Below are 22,279 nucleotides of genomic sequence, written 5' to 3'. Positions count from 1 at the left end.
ACAAATAAGGTATTAAAACTGTTTCTAAATACGTTAAATATTGCTTCGTATACTGTATGTCTGCCCAACTCGAAAAAAATTACAATTTACGATGAACCCATCAAAGATAAATAAAAAAAATTTAATTAATTATACAACTTTGTTTCAAAATGAAGGCATTTAAAAGTACTGAAGTAAATATAGTTAAAACTTTGCAAGACTTGTGTTTTGTTGGAAGGTTAATGACAAATCCAACATTATCGTGTTTATGTAAATTAATTGAAAACTGTAAGAGATATGATAGTATTAGCGTTTGAGTGTTTATGCTTTCATTCGCGTGGTGGGGTGTTCGTAGAAATGATGATTTTTAGAGTATTTGTTTATGCACAATGAACAGCTGTTTTTAATTAATACATAAACACATTTATCCACTAGAACATTTATCTTTACTCACTCGTAAGAACTAAAATCAGGGAGGGCTAAGTTAACTAAGTCAAGGAGGACCCTCTCGTTCTCTATCGGAGCGTAAAGTAATTTCCCGTCTGAATGTAGAGAGGCTCTTTGAGTCTTCAGTCATCCCAGTTGTGGCTTTGGATTTGTCTATCAATCGTTCAGCAGATGGAGATTCATTAATAGATAGATTTTGCTTTGTGCCTTATCGTCAACGGTAAATCTGTAGTTATTATTGGTGATGATTTTTACATAATTTCTAGGAAGCCAGCAAAAAAAATATTCTTTTACTGAAAGATGCTATCAATAGAAATTATATTATCCTCTATACTGTTATTAGAGGAATATCTCGTCCTTCAGTGAATGGTAAATTATTGAAATCTATTTTGTATTTCATATTTTGTCATTTCAAGTTAGGATAATTATTTTATTTTCCAAACTGCAGTGGATGCACGATAATTTGCAATTTTACTACCAACATTGTACATAAAATCAAATTTCTGTTTTCATCGAACATTCATGCTTGCCAGACAGATCATGAAGGCTAGCTGGTACCTATTATATTAAGTTTTGACGGTTTGTCTACCAGATCGGGTTAAGTTCCGTCGTCAAAATGGTTTTTCCAAAATGTTATATTTAAGAGTTTTTTCTATAATTAGTAATGTGGATTGGAAACATATTTTATCAACCTTAGAAGGCAATGTCGATGTTACTAGAGAAAAAAAGGAAGGCATTAAAAACCTAAAATTTTCAAGAGATTTGTAAATTGCATATATTTTGAAATGTTTAGGGTGCTTATGCGTTTTGATTTCCTCTATTAAAATATAATTGTATAGAAAACAGCAACCTAATAGTTGACATTGAATATCCAAACGTCGAACAAGAACTTAGTCTGTTATTGTCTGCAGCGAGACTATCCAACAGATGTGTAACACAGTTTATGAAAGGAGACTGTTGTAGTCTTATTCACTTTCCAAGGCTAGTGCCATTCACATTTAAAAGAGACAATTATAGTAAATACGAGTGCGAGGTAGTTTAATTTTTTGCAGGTGGATGAGATATTAGCAATCCTCAAAATCCTAGCTAAAGCCTTCAAGGATTAATTTGGGCTGCAACCAACTCGCCTCCTGTTGCATTGCTTAGTTTCGAAGCTGTCCGGACCGTTATTTTATTTTTCTTTGTAAATATAAATAACTTTCAAGACCATAAGAAGAATCTTGTAATATCCTCATTATAATTAATTTCTAACTTTGCCAAAACGTCATAGAACTTTCGCTCCGGTCAAACAAATCCAAGAAATTGATTGGGTAACGTGGGCCAAGATGTTTCCGTTTCCTCGCTGAAACAGCAAAAGAGTGTGTTATATAACATAAAGCTTCCCTAATACTACTGAAGCCAACATAGCTAAGAACAATTTTAATTAATCAACTGTAACAGGTGCTGATACTGCATACTTGGCCTTAGGCGAAAATTGTTATATCCAGTGTAGACAGTGCCAATGCAAACCGGCTGGAATATGACGTGGTTGTTGGGATAAAAATATAGATGATTTCCAATGTTCTTTTTCTTTGTCCATGGTTGCATCGTCAATTCATCTTTTAGAAGTGCCCATGATCCTTGCACTTTCAGTTGGTAAATGTTAATATCGTCCATAACTCCACTGCCAGAACATCTTATCCGAAGGATTATATTGTAAATGAACGTATCGTTACCTGACGGAAAGATTATCGGTTGCCAAAGAGCATAAAGGAGAGAAGATATCACCAACTGATTCCTGGTTCCAAGATTCCACGTCTACCAAGACTTTACATCTATAACTTATAACCTTATATCAGATATTCCTGATTGTATTAGCAGAACGGTCACGAAGAGCCTCAATAAGATGTGATGTTTTAGAAACCAAGCGTCTTTCTTTTTTCAGTAATCGCCTCTTCCTTCCCACAATACATAACTCTTCCACAGTCCACACTCTACTAGACCTTCCAAGGTATCAATCACTTCATTAGTTTCAGCAGAGCTTACTCTTTGATATCGAACTCTCAGGCCATTCATAGTCGAAAAGTTCGAGCACCCAAAATAATAAAAGCTGGCTGTTTATGAAAAGGTGTGACAGGATAACAGGATCTCGGATATTTTCCATCGTAATAATTACAAAAAGTATAACATAACGTTTCAAGGATTGGAATCTGTTTCTTCGTCAGGTGAGGGAGGTATTAGTACATACAAAAATAAAGAAAAACAGGAGAAAAGAAGGGAAAGAAAAGGGTTAAACACACCAAAAAACTGCTTGGAGTCAGGCGTTGTCACTGCAGAGAATGCAAGTCCCAAGCACAAGTCACGAGTACGAGAAATACAATCACACCGGCAAGGATGAAAGTGGGATACTATTACGAAAATCGATGTCGGCTCTTTCTTTGGCACAACGTTGTGCTGTCGTGTCATCTGAAACAATGGGACAGGAGGCGATGGTCAGGAGGAGGAAGGGGTAAAGTCAAGCCGCTTCCGGCCCCATGTTTTGGTCATAGGCCTTAGTCCTGCACCTATAAATCATTCATTGTTTTCTTCATCTAAGCGTGCTGACAGTCTCGTGCGTCAACGTAAGTTGCTTTCGGTAATTGAACATAGCACCGATTCCTTCCAACTTGTACACTCAGCCTTCATTTCTTCTAATGTCTGAACAGTTGAGGTCATATCTAATGAGTCAGATGGAGGTCTTCCATGACAAAAAATAGGCATATTATAATTTTAAATCAAACTTGAATTAGAAGTATTTTTATAAATAAATAGATTTTAAAATTTAAACATTTGATATTTTATATCAAGAGTCATGTGGTGAAATAGAGAATTCAATAAAACAAATAAAGGTTGGCGAACCCGAAAAGTATCACTCTCTAGATCAAACTGTTGGTTGATAAGCACTGGAAACATAGTAAGACAGGTTTGTAAACTTTAATGTTTCTACGTTATAGGAAATTAATTTAAGTTGTATTCAACATTAAATTAAATTTGGTTTGAGTCGCCTTACGCATACAAGCTTACAGGTGTATCTTTATATAAAATTCTATCACTAAATTTTTCTAGCTTGTAACACGAAAATCTGACCCCACCGTACCCTTATTATAATTGTCTATATTTTCAAAAGACTAATATCCTCATTCATGTAAAAGTGAAAAAGTTTTAGTTCATAAAAAGTGAATTTGTATTTTTAACGAGTGATTATTTTTATATAATTTGAGCTATTATCATTAAATGTTTTCTTTTATAAAAGTTCACTAACGTTCGATTACATGACTGTACAAAATGTATTTCAATTACAAACGTATAAGGTATAAATGATGAATGTTTCTCAATTTTTTAATATTTGGTGATAAGTTCTGTACCACATAAAAATAACTGAATGGAGTGTTTGTATTGTGTGATGGTGGTGAATAGAAGACGCAGTAGTGAATGTAAGTGAAGTGCTGATATGTTTTATTTCTGAAATGCATTCATAGTGTTGATTATGTAATTGAAATATTTCGTCCCTTTGGTTTTGTGGCCATAACTTGAAAATTACTCGATTTGGATTTGGATGGATTTCATTTATAGAAAACAAGTGACACCCATCATTTACATATCTCCCCTCGCTATTGAACATTTTATATTTAAAACGTTTCTAAACGCTAACAAATAAGGCTTCTATAATTACAGCTCTGTGTTCGTTGAAGACACAAGGGAAATTTTGAATAACAAACCGCCCCTCAAGGATCGCGCCACTTTCCTCTTTAATTGGACATCACCCATACACCTAACCTTTACAGCTCTGGCTAGAATATAATTCCCGTGGACCAGAATGCACATATTATTAGTTATTTTACATAAGTATGGTTTGAGTTCTCTTGGGACGAAGGCAAGTATTTTGCTTTTTAAAAACTCTACACTACTGTCTCATTTTAAATGTATGTAAGATGAATCAACTAAAGCATATTTATGGAAAAAGGTAGTATTATTTAGTTGTATCATCGAAGTTTTGATGGAATATGTGTGTATTATTATTCTGCAACGTTCCGAGGTAAATAGTTAAAAGTTTTGTTGTACTGTATGCAGATAAATTTAGGTTTTCTTTGGTCTATTCTGCAGAATTAGACATCCACATTTCTACGCACTCACATCAACATTTTCTGTTTTAATACATAGATCTGCGTGTAAATAATACTGGGCTCTTAACTTCCTAAGATACCGTTCCTCATTATTATTTACATTCCTAACTATTAATATTAATAATAATACTGATTTTTGTTTCTTTCTATAAATAAGAGAAACATTCTCGCACTTACATGTGTATAAATTATGCTTTTTACTCATGGTATTGCGATCCTATGGTTAAATGAACTAAATTTTTTTAGTTTTCCTTATTGTTCAGAATCAATTATGAAAAATACACTATATAAAATTAGACTTTCAGCCTACGAAACATGACGCCTGCGGATCCGATTGTTGTATCGGGAGTTATGCCATACATCCTCAAATGAAGGTCTATGCGAAAACAAGAGTAGTAGATAAAATCCACGAGGAAATCTCAACAACTAGCGTCAGCTCGTGAATGCATGTGAAAGTGAAGTACGCGAAACACGGCCATGGTGAGAACTGCACCATTCATAAACTATGAACTTATGAACATCGATTAAATGTGGCAGTGGATTCAATCTGTTCAGTGATTAGTGGAAATCCACTAATGGCTGTCACATCGTTGGTATAATACGTAATACTAGTACGTGAAGTAGTAGAAGGGCTGAGTATTTGTAAATAGTAGCTTATCACATCTGGAGGAATTCGTGGCGTATCTATGGGTTTAAAACAAGAACTTGGCTTGTTAAAGTGCTGCGGAAAAAGTATAGACACATTCAACACTATTACACGTTTGAATACGTACAGTACTATACCTACATGTTATCGTTGAGAGATGTATATTGAAGAATGGAAAATAAAATATAGAGTTTAACATGTACAACCAGTAAAATTAAATTTACACATTGTACACTACGTATACATTGACTGACCCGTGACTTGAGTATTATCCTGGCGCTTTCGGAACCTGGGACAGAAAAGCGTGACTAACGCCCGCCGGAAGTTCTGCCCGCTGACGCAGTAGAGAGCGAAGTTGATGCCAAAGTTCGTGTTGAAGAGCAAATTGAAATAGTGCTGCAAGATCACCACCTCGTTCACCGTTTCCGTCTGGATCGCCTGAAACAGTAGATGCGTCTGTCGTGAACACCCTTATTTAGTACTGCCTACTGACGTAGTAGATAGCGGAAGGTAATGCCAAAGTTCGTGTTGAACTGCAGATTGAAATAGTGCTGGAAGATGACCACCTCGTTCACCGTCTCCGTCTGGATCGCCTGAAACATTACGAGCAACTGTCATGACTGCCCTTGTTTAATGACCCTGGTGACGCAGTAGAGAGCGAAGTTGACGCCAAAGTTCTTGTTGAACACATATTGAGCACCTCTGCATTTGGAAAATTTACATACATACCGTACCATCATGACTCACACGTATTACGCGAATAAGTAAATGGTAACAAAATGGGTTCCAACGCAGGCTCAGCAAGTGCTGTAAACGGGTTTAGATATTGGGACAGTTTCACTCAACAAGAAACGTTTGCATTGTTACCTCGTATATAATTATAACTTTTCGCATTATTAGCTACAAGCGTGATTTTGATATAGACTATGTGATTTATAATGGCTTAAGAAATAAATCACATTCAATAACAAAAATACAGCGTAATTGAGTGGAAATATTTTATGTTGTATTGAGATAGTGGCTGTTGACATAAGTATATTGGCCATCTGGGGTCTTAAAAATGTCAGAAAATTACAGGACACCAATAAAGACTTTTTCTTTCATCGTGTGTCTAAAATATATCTTCTGAGCGCTCATTTTGGGCAAACAGTTGAATTTCCCTCATAATTGTTAATAGATAAATAATAATAACAAAACCATTATTGAACACGATCATTTTCCTAACTTAAGTAGCGATGTCTTTTACCTACCTACGTCATCACTAGGTATCGGCCGTTCCGCTGTAAGGTTCAAAAATTTCAGTTAAAATCTGTGTGTCATGTCGTAGTAAAATGTTTCAAGGAACCAGTAAAAATATATTTTTCTCTTTGTAAAGTTTGTAAAATTTTCTTTTTTAAAATAATGAAATTCCACGTTTTCCAAGTTTAATTTAGACTTTTAATTTTTATAAAAATCGTATTCTCGCTGTCATAATAAGATAATTAGTGTGGCCCCATGCTTAAAATACTACTTTTATGCCTAAATATGGAGAGTCATAGCTCCTAACAGCACTTGGAATTTTTCGTTTTGATTTTTGTATACTCTAAAACAAGTGTCATGTAGAAAATAAAACAAGTCTTTAAATCATTTTTATAATGAGTTTTAGGTATTTAAATAATATAACTTGTATTTGTCCGTATGCAAAACGCTATTATCATGGCTACCCCGTCGACACGTGCAAAATATCACTGGTTTACACACATTATACAGATGATCTGTGGACACCTGAGACTGCTCACACAGTGCCTTTTCTCTGCAGACACACAAATGCTAGTTAATTGAAACTTTTGTAGGAATACAACATGTACTGTACTATGAAAAACAGGTTACACAAATTATTTGTTTTCGTTTAAAAATTACTTAATAATAATAATAATTAATTGATAATGTTTCGGCGTGCTAATATTGTAATATAATATCTGATAGAATATCCTATCTAATAGTGTAATAATAATGTAACATATTATTTGGTAGATTAACCATCAATATTGACTTTAGGAGGGCACATTGCTTAGCCAGTATTTTAGTTCAGTGAGGAATAACATGATATAACTGCATTATTGTCAATGTATACTATCATTACATTAGCAAGTTTAACCTATTTTTAAGGTAAATATACGTTGTAGTGTTATTGTCGACTAGAAAGTATAATATGTTTGTTTTTGAATCTCACAAATTATCATTGTCATTTGTAGCTAATGTTGAAGAAATCATAGAGGAAGATCGGCAATTAGCGATAAATAAATACTAAGTACTTATTCTAAATAAAATACAACTTGCCGAGACAGGGATTGAGGAATTACGTACGTGTGCGGGCGCGTGCGTGTGTGTGTAACGTTAGAAAATGAGGTTCGCCCACTCGCTGCGAGACAATTAATTTCTTGTGTTTAGCTTAACTGTGGGCAAGGGCGCTGCGGTAAAACGTGGCGTGAACTTGTGGCTGAAAGCTTAATGTAGACAATACCTTGAACTTTACAGTTTCAACAACTTCATTGTTCATTGTTCTCTCAAAAAGTGAAACTGTACACTAGGATAAATAATATACAAAATCTTGTTAATATCTAAGCTGCATGATACTCATATCCTGGTAAATGTTGTGAAATTCCTTTAGACATATATCTTTCATAAATCAAAATATAAATTCCTTTAATCTTTGTTATATAAATAATAGTTAGGCTATATTTTTTAATTTCACTCTAATCAATATTTTATCACACTATTACCTTGGTCCCAACACTATATGGATTTTTAAAAAAACGTTCTAGTTAAAGATCTTTTATTCCCCTTTCCACCGAACATATAAAAATTGCAAAACAAATCAATTATAATTAATAATTTTCAAAAACGCTGTATCTGTAATATGATACAGTGATGTGTCATCCAACAACAATGAGACCTCAAGAAAAAACTCTGGGAACTAGTGACATTATTTTAAATTTCCACCACTATTTTCTGTACCATCTGTTTTCTTCTCTTTCCAAATGGGCAAGTTAAATGGACGTTTAATATTTGTCACTGTTTCTACATTTTATTCCTACTTTAAATTAAATACAAAATATTCAATACATTATACTAGGCTTTAAGATCCACTGAGATTATTAATTATTTTTCTCATAATTATATAACCGTGTGATGTATAGATTTAAAATTTGGTATATAAAACTCCGATATTACTACACTTCATGTGAGTAGACTTTGCAAAATTTACCAACCTCTAAATTTTATGAAAGGCTTTATCATTGACTTCAAATTCAAATTTAATTAGAAGAAATATTTTTCAATTCATATAATAATAAAAATTAATACATCTTAAAGGAAGGTTTCACAAAATCCAAGCAACTCAAAATGGCTGAGACAACCAAAAAGATATGACCTGACTAGCCACAGAAGAAACACAATTTTCTTGCCAAAAAAGTACGAGTATAATCTAATTAAAATTACGCCCCAATATTTTTTAATACTTGTAATAAACATTTCCAATTATAGATTAACTTACCATTTTCCATTTATTGCAACAATAAAGCTACCAGGAATACGACTACGACTGATTGAAAGTCTCGCCACACAGATGAAAATGTAGAGTAGTAGGATAGACTGTGGTGTATTTACCATAATGAAGTCAGTCAGGCATAGAGCGAATAAAGTTGGCAACAACAATGAATCTGACCAGAATACGACCACGACTGATTGGAAGTCTTGTCACATAGATGCAAATGTTGTAGGATACCTACGCGTGTGAGTACGTGATTACCGTCCTGCAGAAACTTTGTGTATCATTAATACATATATCCAACAAAACTTCGGGATATGTTGACAGTTGTTGAAATATAGTCTTTTTCTTTGTCGCACTTTGAATAATTCTATTGGTGTATATTTTTTGGCTGAGCGGTAGCAAATCCTTTTTCTCGGTGAGCTGGAAGATTTTAATTTCTGTCCGTCTGTGCGGATGACATCTCGCAATTGAAGTGGTCTATAGACTAAAATTGTTCATGAAGATTCATTTCTCCATGAGTAACACTTAGTTTGAAGATAGCGAATGTCACTCCATGGGATTTTTCCGAGCATTAGCGAATAGTTTTAAAATTTATTTTACCTGTAACAAAGATAGCAACAAGAAAATAGCATAATAAATATATTTGTAAAGAAACTCAATATAAACATAAGATTTTTTAAACATGTGAGCTATTGACAAAATAATGTACCTTAACACATACAAACAGTCTTGTAGTATATATTAAAAATTAATACGTTAATAGCCATTTTACGAAACATATAAATAAAATAAAATTATAATTAATTTTTGAAATTGTTATTGACTTTAATATTGCACTATATTCTTTAATTAAGAATATATGAATGTCAATTGACATTCAAATGTGGTAGTATTTTGGATGTTGATATGAACTTGATTTTTTTAAACATTTTTGTTATAAATATCTATATCTGTAAACTACGAAAACTTTACTGTTTTGCATTTACTAAAACTCACTACAAAATTACATTTAGGGCTATATACAGGGTGTACATAAAGTCCTGCACGGGTATAATATTTTCTGAACGATAACAGATGAAGAAACAAGATATGGTACATCAATACTACACCTAAAAATCTACTTTTTGAAGGAACTATCAGTTTTCTGTAATATCATGGGGACGTCCCGCAAGGAGTCAGAAGGAAATCTTAAATAGGAGCATAGGTCAATATGGACATCATTTTAAAGGGCTTATCTAGCAGAGTTTAATGCCGCAAACCGCACTCAAAAAGATTGATCCAGTACAAAATGGCGGCTGTTCAAAGAGTTTACTTGGTTACATTTTATTAGTAGCCATAACCCCAGTAAAGCAAAACCGCAACCAAGTAAATACTGCAGCTAACTACTACATTATGCTTGTCAGTTGTACAGAAGTGAATTATGACATTAGTTATCCTCAAGGGTAAAAAACCTGATAACAGTAACAATTAGAAATCTCAGCGACCTATGACGATCAGAAACACTTCCTGTTTCCATAAAGTGTTGAACAGTTCTCCCTACAGTTGTTCTAGAAATTGGCTGCCTCTCGTGAAAGTAGTCATTAAATAAATGGCATGCTTCCTCGTGTGATCGTCTGTTATTTCCCCAACCATCATAAGAAGTGTTATACGTTCACGTTCGTCAAGCGACATAGTGTAGTTGAAGAACTACAAGCAATACGACAAACTCTTTTGTACTAAAGCGCACTGATAAAGCTAACTACTACATTATGTTTGTCAGTTGTACAGAAGTGAATTATGACATTAGTTATCCTCAAGGGTTACCCATCCATTTTATATATATATATATATATATTGCTTATTGTGGCAAGAAACAAAATTTGACGTTGAAAATAGGACTATTTAAAACCAGAACTCATACAAGCACCAAACCTGAAATGAGTTACTCACAATTTTGCGTGGCCTCTGATCCTCTTATCTATGACCAAGATGATCATCCGATGAAAAATGTGTATCCGATATAGATGGATGACTACTTACATTTCAAAAATATCATAGAACTCCATCGTATATCCTTGTACATCATACAGGATTCCTCCACTTTGGTCTAAAGTAGTTATTCAATGAAACACATGTAATTTGCAGAAAAATTCGATTCTAAATTTTGATCGTACCTACTCATAAAAGTAGTTTCACTTTCTTACTTTAGGACCAAAAAGTATTGCTCTGCAAATTTATTTAAAATAGGATATGGCTAGGTCGTGTCTATTACTACATTATATCAATTCTCAATACGATTACATTTTAAAAGCGCTAAATTCGATTTTAAAATCAATAAACTTATATCATTTTCCTCTTCGCCTATCTTCTTTACATAAGCAGACTTCGATCTGTGAAAACTGAAAGCACTTTCATCTGAAAAGCATGCAACTGAATAGAAATCGCATAACTAGTGATATATATTAATTATTGATTTTCAGGCTGAAGATGGTTTGGACACCAATTCCAAAATAATTTATTATTAAAACTCGAATTCGAGTTTGGATAGTAGAAGAGTTAACATTTGTTACAATCGGAGCCTAAATTAAAAGTAATAAAAGGCCTGGTATGAAAATTTAAAAAAATGTATACTTAATCTATAAGTTTACATGAATGACATGAGCGTGGATTTCGCTATGGCTTCTGTTTTGCTTTACGCCTTCAAATAAAAAGTGTTTCACCTTTAAGCAGGTGGTATCCAACAGTTGAATTTATAATACAACTGTTTATTCTCAAGGATAAATATAAAAATGAAGTGGATGAGATAATAAATAAATATAAAATACAATTTCCGCCAGCTGTTTTCATCGAGATTGGGCTGAAAAGCAGAGCTTATGATCCTGGACCTCTTAATTTAGTGATAATATAGCAATACTTTGACTATCGCGATTGTTTGATACGTTCTACTCGTGTCACTGACAGATAAATGTACACATATTTACTTTGTCTAAATAAATTTGGAAAAAACACATAAGCTGAAGTTCTGTCTGCATATATTCTGACTTACAACCAGAGATGAATTGCTCTATGTTTACTTCTCTGTCATAACTGTGAAATTTACATATATTTACATACAACCGTACGTTTACACTAACATTTACAATTTGTGCGGAATGTAGTGAGACAAACACTCTGATTAGGCCTCTATTTATCGTTACCCGAATTTAAATACTACATTTAGATCTAGGTACAACAATCCGAAATATGCCGACTTAAAAAGTCTTTGTTCGAATAATCACAAAGTTTTCAAGAAACTTGAGTTGTTGTTTTATGAACAAACTAATTTTAACGTAAAGAAGACGTATAAACACGAAATAGGGTAATAATCTGTGTATTAATAATGGTTACAATATAGTTAGATGTCAATATAAAAATGTAAAAACATTAATTATGGATTGAAGCGTTCTAGATTAATTTAATTACTAAAATTTATTATTTTACCATAGAGTTGATAACGTGTTAAAGTCATTTAAAAAAATACAAGATTATTATGTGAATGCTGTTGAAGCTATAATATTTTCCCTTTCCAACTACGTACCTAAATAATATGCATTTGAACTTTGAGATATGAGATTGTAACACAAGGGAAATTCTTTTTGAAGATTATTAAGGTACAAATCAAGTTAGCCTTGAATGTAAATTGAAAAGTAAAAACTTTTTAACATTATATCAGTAGTCAAATTGTGCAATACGTAAAATTTCATAGTTGAAGATTTTGGGACAGATGTGTAACAAATAAATTGTTACAAAATGTTGTTGTAAAATAAAATATTTTAAATTTATGGTTTATTGTATAGCACTCCATACCTCTACCATGCATAACAGTATGGCGCGGCTTTTCATCATGAGTACGGTTGGACCACTTGGAACCGGTAGAGTGTATTTATAGATATGGTCATGGAAATCATCTTATGGATACACATTGTTTACAATGCTCGTAGTAAATATTAAGTTCACATTTTAAAACAACAGGAATTTAATTTTGTTGATACTTTCTGTTTTATAAAACAAAACAGTTTTAAAGTGGCCCCTATTAATAGTGTACGTAATTTTGACAGCTGTTTTTATTAGAAACGATTTTTCTCATTACAACTAGCCGATGGAATGTTAATTACACAGGCACAATGGGAACCGAGGCATGTTTGTATCGTGTTTACGCAAAAAGTGATTGTGTCTGCCTTTATTAGTTGGTAATAACCATATATGGCGTCGTATGTTCATAACATTTTAAATTTATTTTTAACGATAACCTGAATGCATTGTTTATATTTACAGCGCTAGCTAGTGTTACCTATACCACATGTAGTATTTTCCGTGTTGTTATTCTGGAATCGTTGTATTCCGTATAACACATTCACTACCACAGTTTACTGTTGCAGGGTATTGGAACACCCACACTGCGTCGCCAAATTATCTAAGTATTCAAATTATACCATCCGGTGATGTGGGATAAAATAAATTGTATATGTGGCTGTATTTTAAAATTTTGGATTTAAAATGTATTACTAGTTTATCGAATTAATGTGAACCGCACCGATATCATTATTGTTCTTTTTAATGGATAGTATGTGAATGTGTGCTTTTAAAAGTGTACAGAAGCTCATAAATGTACATAAATGTTTGCAAAGTAGTGGTTTCGTGATGTTGGAGCCATGATCGGTAGAATTCATTAAAGAAATCTACCTAAAAGGATATCACATCATCTAAACTACAAATTATTCTTGAAAGTTTTTAATTCGTGTTTGAGGAACGAAAAAAATGATGTCGGAATCTTGTCTGGTCCTTCTCTGTCTTAAATATGCTCGACCAAACATTAGTTGTATATAGTAGTATAAGCCCATAGTGTAAGTAACGTGTGAATTTTATACTGGTTAAATAAGTATCATAATATTTTATGAAATATTCTTTTAAAGTTAAGATCATACATATAACATGATGAACTTCAGTGTGCTGTGTCCCTTATCCTATTAATTTATAGGATTGTGTTGTAGGATAAAAGTAAGTTTTAAAAGTTATCGAGAATTTTTTATAGATCAATATCAGGCATTAGAAGATTAATTTTAAACCGAAATTAACTCTTAAAGTACGTGTACAACTCTCCTTACTATATTACAATTTTTATGAGTAAATTATTTTACTTTTAAGATTCAACTGAAAAATGTTTTGTATGATTCATACCTTTCACTTCCTGATTGATTAATTGTTAATAAGAACACAGGTGATACTTAAGTATTAATACCAAATAAATCTTCGTACTGTTAATAGAAATATTGGAATAATATAAATTTATGTACTAATTGAAATGTTGTGTGAATAATTTTTAATAAATCTTTATTAGTTGAGCCTAATGACCGATACGAAAATTAATAGAAAAATTAAATTCGGAATAGAGTATGTCTCTGATCCCAATTTGGAGTTGAAACATGATAATCAGGTATTCAGAGTAAAGCTTAACAAGAAGCACAGTTCGGCCATTTAGGAGTTTCCTTTCAAAGGTAACAATGGATTACACAGCAATTTAGTTCATACGCTTCAACTGCAATAAACTGGTAACTTGGCGTTATGAAGGCGTTAATGTTATACTTCCGTTACACCACGTTCGTCTAAGAGGATATGAATATTTACTGCGGACGAAAAATTACCTTCATAACCTATTTATGTAACGACTGCACACACCCTAAGCCCGCTCAAAATATGGGCGTTTACATAGATTTAATTTTTGAACAAGTATTTAAATTAAAACTCAATTTTTGTGAGTATGAAAAGCTATAAAAGTCGTATTTGTTAGTAATTTTTAGTTTACCTTAATAACTTTATATAATATTACATAACACATTATATACTTCAAAAAATTGTGTTCCAGTAATGATTCTGGTTTTAATCAAACGTTTGAAAAATATCAACTTGACTACATACTTTATTTGAAATAATCGTCCATCAAATGTGCTACTTTACTACTGAAGGGTCGTTAATTAAATTAAAATATATAATACACCCAATATTTATGTCCATATTTTGATTTTAAACGTAGTACCAAACATTTATTATTATTAATGCTATATAAGTAAACTTTTATACTATCTGATATCTAATGTGCATTGAATGACGGGCAATATTATTAATTATGTCATTAAAGGTATTGAACATTTGAAACAAAATGTATGATTATTTATAAACTGAACAAAACAATATCAAGAGGAAAATGTTATAACGAGAATATTAACCTTGCTAGAGGCGGGAACAAACGACCGCACAACATAGGTATGGCAGGTGAACAGATGAGAATGAAGAAAATGGGTTATAGAGGAGACTCATCCGATATAGAGTTTCTTCCGGCGAGATTGGAGGCAAGATGACACCTCAATTTGTATTTTCTCTTCTTTACACATTGACTGGTAAGATCGTAAAAGAGAATAGGAGCAAAAAAAAAGAAGAAATTAACTACCGAAAGACATTAGCTGGATGCCATCGTTAGTGGAAACAACGATATCGCCGCGCTAGAAACGCTTGACCTCAGGGACTGAGATATTGTAAGAGTTTAAAGTCGCATGGCAATTAAAATCCTATGAATACAATTTTTGGAACTGCCAATTTTATTAAATACCATGGACACAGACACAGGAGAATCTAGTTTTATTCTGTGGTAATATTGAGTATACTGATACGTTGCAAGGAATGCGAGCCAAGAGACAAGGTGACAGCTACTTTGTATTCAAATACGTCTCCACACTGCGGCCGCTGCTGTTTGATTCTTTCGGGTTATCTCGTTTCTATGTGGCAGCGTGATAAATGTTTAATTTATATTTGACTTGCTGTTAACTATTTAAGGGGAGACTCAAATATATTTTGTCAAAGAATAAAAGAAAGTCGATTGATGTAATAAACACTAAAACTGTACGATCGCCTTTTTTATACATGTTGTTCGGGCTATTATATGACATTGTAAAACCCTGCAATGGAAGCACTATCATAATTGTAAAAAGACAATATCTTTGATTGGTCTTGTAAACGTTTTAGATTGTTTCATTGATAAAAATCACTCACATTTTATGGTTATACTGCCATTTATAGTATAAGTAAATTCACTTTGAAATAAACATTTAATGTATTAAAAACGTTACATCTTGTGTTAGAAAACATTTAAGTTTTCTAGGTTGAAATGTACGTGTTATACGGTCCGTTTGTAATAACTTTAAAGCACCCAGGTAGCATTATTTAACCTTAAAAATTTTGAAATTGTAACTAACTTTTCATAAATAAATTATTTTGTAAAATGGAATAATTTAAACATCCCTACATAAATATGAGTCTGAGTGAATTGTAAATACATAGTTAAAAATCCTAATTACTTTTAAAAAATAAAAAAGTAGTTTTTATGTGGAAAAACACGTTATAATTAAGGCATGTAGACTGTTCATATTTGAATTCGCGACTTAGTCTCTTGAATTTTTCTCTGTTTGCTTTTTAATTTGTTCGTTATTTACTTAATGTATATGTAGCTGCCTCGGAGAATGTTAAGCATAATTCTCTTCGTACTAAATACATAGGATCAAAGTCCCAATGACTTTTGCCCTCCGACATTATCAGATATAGTATCAGTTGCTCGTGGACAATGAGGGTCAGTTTTAACATATAGCCTAATGATCGAAATTACAACGAATTCTACCCTCTGAGACTGTCAGATTTAGAATCAGTTGCTCGTGCACGACGAGCCATTAGGGTCATTTTTAACATATAATGATAGATATCACAACGAATTCTACCCTCTGAGACTGTCAGATTTAGTACCAGTTGCTTGTGCACGAAGAGGCATTAGGGTCATTTTTTTAACATATAATGATAGATATCACAACGAATTCTACCCTCTGAGACTGTCAGATTTAGTATCAGTTGCTTGTGCACGAAGAGGCATTAGGGTCATTTTTAACATATAATGATCGATATCACAACGAATTCTACCCTCTGAGACTGTCAGATTTAGTATCAGTTGCTCGTGCACAATGAGGCATTAGGGTCAATTGTAATATATAATGATCGATATCACAACGAATTCTACCCTCTGAGACTGTCAGATTTAGTATCAGTTGCTTGTGCACAATGAGGCATTAGGGTCAGTTGTAACATATAATGATCGATATCACAACGAATTCTACCCTCTGAGACTGTCAGATTTAGTACAGTTGCTCGTGCACAATGAGGCATTAGGGTCAGTTGTAACATATAATGATCGATATCACAACGAATTCTACCCTCTGAGACTGTCAGATTTAGTATCAGTTGCTTGTGCACAATGAGGCATTAGGGTCAGTTGTAACATATAATGATCGATATCACAACGAATTCTACCCTCTGAGACTGTCAGATTTAGTATCAGTTGTTTGTGCACAATGAGGCATTAGCGTCCGTTGTAACATATAATGATCGAAATCACAACGAATTCTACCCTCTGAGACTGTCAGATTTAGTATCAGTTGCTCGTGCACGATGAGGCATTAGGGTCAGTTGTAACATATAATGATCGATATCACAACGAATTCTACCCTCTGAGACTGTCAGATTTAGTATCAGTTGCTTGTGCACGAAGAGGCATTAGCGTCAATTTTAATATATAACGCTAGAGCTCATAAATAGTAATTCTTCCCTTATTTACAGCTTGTATTACTAGACATAGCATAACAAATATAATAATAAACAGTAAAATATTATGGGTATATTGCTCTTGAAAGGTTGTAGAAAGCTCCACTGCAATTTTGCTTGAGTTATGTTTTATATAACAGAGTTTATTTACTTCCTCATACATTTTCTTAATGTCTCTATTGTGTATGATACGTAAAGCGTTTTATATCGTATTTTATACGATTACATGCGGGGCACTCTTAACGAGGCTGTTAGCTTGAAATGGAAGTCTTTTTTGTAATGGAAGAAAACGAAGCAACAAGTGGAAGAAAAGTGAAACACCGAGTTGTGGATCAACGAGGATTTATTGTCTTGTGTTTTGCATTTTCTTCTTTTCAGTAAAACATAAGACGTTGACACATTACACTTTTGAATTATTCATCTACAGTGCAACCTGGACGGTTCAGCAAATGTTGAAAGCTTACGAATCCTTTTTCTGACTGATTTGTGCTCAATATTTTCCATCTATTCCGTAATAAATTCTCGTATGACTGTTTTTTATAGTTCAGTCTCGTTTTATTTCATAATGAAACTACGCAATAATAAATTTGGACATTAATATATTAACATTTTTAAATTATTTTCGTTTATTACTACAAGTTTTGTCACGTGGTGCCATGTCGTTTTAACACCATTAATGCGTCTTTTTAAAGTTTTGTCTGCTAATTAAAAAATATCAAATACCAATAAATGTAAAAAACCTCATCGTATTCACAAAAATATAAACAATGTGAAATTGTTATTTTAAAGCAAAATTAAAATTTCAAATATATTGTAGATTCAGAGCAGTATATCTGTAATTTCATTCTCAGTTAGTGGTAAGATATTTTATACCATTACAATAATAATTATGGGTGCACTTTTCTAGGTACTTTCAATACAAGAAGACCTTACAACTAATCTTATTATTATTAAGATTATTATCCATTATTAAGCGGAATTACGCAAAAGTTTCCGAATTCGCTTTTAAGTTCTTATGTTTTTTAATTATAGCACAAGATGTTCGAAATACAACTTGCTCATAGAATTTTCATAATATGACTAGCAATAATAAAAATTGTTATCTTTCCTAAAGAAACGCTTAGGATCATGTGGGGCAATCGTCTTAGTTGTGGATAACACTTCCAGCCAGATTGCTTCCTCAGTTTTGCCATCACTATAGTATGAGACACATAATTGCAAACCTAGCCGTATGAGCATTTACCGCACCCCACTTTCCCCCTCACCTACAGCGTTGACACATTGTTATATCAGCTGATTCTCAGGCGACGCGACGATGTTTCCCTTCGTTCCGGTTGTTCACATCTGTTTAGTTCTTCAGCGTTTTCAAGTTCAGAGTTTTTTTATTTTTGTGTGCTAACGTTCTGTGTTATATTGTAAACGCGTGTTAACTAAAGTCCTGGATGTAAAGGATTCAGGAAGGTAGATGAGAAGTAAAGATGAGTTAAACAACGATTGCTTGGTTGTGAAATTCAATCGATTATCCCATCACTAGTTATTCTCCCGTTACAGTTTGGCAACAGCGCGCCACAACCCAGGCTTGCGTTGATATGTCTCGTACTGTAGTCAAGTTGACACTTTATTATTTTTTTTTAGTTTCAACATTACTTTAAACCAATCAAACAAGCAGTATTGTAAACGAAAGATAATGATTTTTACATATATTTTTTTCCGAATGTGACTTTGCACGATGCAAAAGTAACATCTACATAATTTGCTCCTAAATTTGTACGGATACACTCCTAGACTAGACATAATACCAATACCGCGCTGTATCGTGATGATTTTTACACTTTCAAGATAAAATTGGGCTAGATTGAACTCGAGGACTAAACTTCCTCAGTTAATTATATTTCATTATTTATTTGTAGTCGAAGAACAAAAGACAGTAACCATCACCAATTTAATGTGACTCAATTGAAATTAAACTCAGTCTATCCGGTTACTTTTGGGGTTGAAAATACATAAAATAGACCTGCATTCCGAATATGGGTGAAATAGGTATTGCTAAACCTACTGAAATTTATATTTATTTCTTATGACTATTTAACACTATTTTGAAGTTCAAACTATCCTATAATGTTTTAGTGTTACTTACGAATGCATGGGGTAATAAATTAGACTTTTAAAATTCAAAATATGATACAGTTTCTTAGTTTAACAAGATCAATCAATCTGTTATTGGCGTTGACATGTTACATGTGTGACAAAGGTCAAATTACAATAATATATATTATGTAAAAAAATGTTCAGAAATAGTAAAGTAAAATATTAACATGGAATAAAAATCACAATATCACTTTAACATAAAAATAGACACAACTAACAAAAAATAACGAGTTGTTACCAGCTGAGTAGAAGCATCCCTGAACTAAATGCTCTCTTAATATCTTTTTAAACAGGGCTTTTTCTTCAATATTTTTGAAAATTATTAGGGAGATTCCAAAAACCACTGGCCCTCAAATTCCACCAGCCAGAGCCGAGTGGTGTTGGGCGTGTCGCAGTTTTACACGGTCCCGCGTATTGTGGTTATTTATAGCAGCTCCATCTATTAAATTTGCAGATATTATTGGTTTATGGGTTTTATTCGAGACACTGACAAGAACTGCGGCTATACTTCCAAAAGTGGTTGTGTGAAAGACAATTACAATATACTGTATGCCTGCCAACATTTCGGATTTTGTTCACTGTTCGTAATTTACCTTTCATAGAAATCCCTCCAAGACACCAGAGTGATTAAATATCCTAGCCAGTGCCATGCTCACCAGTGCGAATAATAATAGGAAGCCACTTTATCGACATTGAGGAAATAATATCTTATTTCTCAGCGTCGGCAGAGAAGCTGACAAATATTTAAGTTAGTGAATTGTAATAAAAGAAGAACTTTATTAAAAAGTTCAAATTAATAACTTGCCTTCTTTTAAGTTTTATTTAAAGTGAAAATAGTGGAAAAAGATTATAATGGCTTTTAATTAGTTCTATTATTGATTATTATACTAATGTTTGAAATATGAAATTTTGAATGTAAGGATGTTTATCCTTCCATCATTAAAAGTATAATGAACTAATTGAGTTGAATTTCTGTGTGCACCTGATTATATACAATGGACGTAGGGCTCTGCCCTTCTGGTATTTAATTGTTTCATATAAATTCACGAAGGTGGGTAAGCAAGAATATAAACTATATTACGTCAGGTTTACACAGCGGTTTTGCATATTTTCCAAAAACGAGTGACAAATGAGAACAGAGAACCGGATGGCTCCTTGAAGCGGAACGTAGTTTCCTTGTAGGGAGTTCTCCTAATTTTAAATACAGTATTATGCATGGGAAGGTTCTAACTTTAGTGCCTGTTACGCTATAGCTAACCATGTTCTGCGTACCATATCTAAAATGAAGTTTCATATTTATGTGTGAAAAAATGTACAATTCCTTTTAGTTTAATTTATAGTTCATGATTACCAAAACTTCATACTGATTTTCAATATAGGTTTCATAATTACATGGGCTTTTAGTGAGTTATATGTTAGTAGTATTTCTTTGAGAGAGACATTTCGAGAAATCTTAAATGAAAAAAAGTTATTGATTGTTGAATATCAAAAGTTAACATACAAATCAATATAGGTTCACACATGCGGTTAAGTCCATATGTACCGTACTTTTGTGCTTAGTTTTCCGGAAAAAGTAGAAAGATAGTCAAAGAGGAATTTATCTGTGTAGTATAATTTCTTCCCCCACAGTCCAGAATAGTTTCCATTGATAAAGAAATGAGGGACAGTGCGTTTGTGCTCTGACACTTGTAGTACTCTCGCTTCTAGCACCGATGTCCATCATTCGTTCCAAATTGACAGCTTACTACTGTCTAGGGCTTTCTAACGCGTGTTGTTTTATTAATTTTCATGTTCCTATTGCAGGGAGACATATAACACATGTGAAGGGAAAATTTTTAGGATTTGATGTCAAGTATGTTAGTAGATTTTAACACAAGGTTTCCACTGTATTAATTATAGAATAATGTTTATTTTCACTGAATTGAGCTATACATTTTTCATACTATTTTGTAAATAATAAGTTTATAGTTATCAGGTTTTAAAGCGAAAATTATAAATTCCTCCTGTTAAATGTAATGATACTTATATTACAAATCACAATAAACGTTTCAATGTTTTTATTTCTTTTTAGTTTATGACTTACGTTAATAAATACAACTGATATTGGTAAAAATATTTGAAATCTACCTCTATACCAGTAAACACCACTAGCATATTAAGGGCTGGTGCCTGCGTTTTCCTATTTGATTTCACCAATTACAATACATATGTACTGATATATAAACAAATGTCTTAGTCAATTAAATTTGGAAGAACTTTTCTACTTCCACGATTGTGACATCCAGATATTAAATATCGATTAAAGTATTCCATAAGCTATGAATATTTTTATAGGTTATCAAATTGATTAGGCAGCAAGAATGTGTAAGTAAAGGAGTTAAAAAAAAACTTTTACCCAGGCCGGACTCCCCCTTGATGTTCAACTTATCAATTCCTTCACAGAACGACATTTAAAACTGGATAATACACTTTTTTTCTTTTTTTTTATTTACACGTGCATAACAAAAATAGTTTTTACTTGTTTCGAATTTTATTTTAATTAAAATATATCGTTTGGTTATGTTTAGAACCCTCAACAATGTAGTTTGTGTCCTTTAAAGACAAATACTCTTAGGTCCTTATACATTTTCAAATAGTAATAATATTAATTTATGAGAGTAAAAAACGTCTATACTACACTTATGTCTGACTTCACGTAAAGCCTTGTGCAATATGCTAATTAAAGAATAC

The 22,279-nt window shown here is 32.7% G+C and overlaps 2 protein-coding genes across 9 annotated transcripts in view; one reads left to right on the top strand and one right to left on the bottom strand.

Moving 5' to 3' along the window:
- LOC124359151 (protein furry) overlaps positions 1-22,279 on the top strand; it is a 693,398-nt gene that overhangs the window by 172,729 nt on the left and 498,390 nt on the right. The window lies entirely within an intron of this gene.
- Positions 1-22,279, bottom strand: part of LOC124359168 (FMRFamide receptor-like) — a 419,981-nt gene that overhangs the window by 33,788 nt on the left and 363,914 nt on the right. For all 5 annotated transcript variants that reach the window (XM_046811696.1, XM_046811706.1, XM_046811723.1 and 2 more), the window contains one exon: positions 5,469-5,652. In XM_046811696.1, the coding sequence (XP_046667652.1) occupies positions 5,469-5,652 (184 nt within the window). The remainder of the gene's footprint in view (positions 1-5,468; positions 5,653-22,279) is intronic.

Source organism: Homalodisca vitripennis, chromosome 1 (assembly GCF_021130785.1).
Source record: "Homalodisca vitripennis isolate AUS2020 chromosome 1, UT_GWSS_2.1, whole genome shotgun sequence".
NCBI lineage: Eukaryota > Metazoa > Arthropoda > Insecta > Hemiptera > Cicadellidae > Homalodisca > Homalodisca vitripennis.
This window is presented reverse-complemented; position numbering and strand designations above follow the sequence as displayed.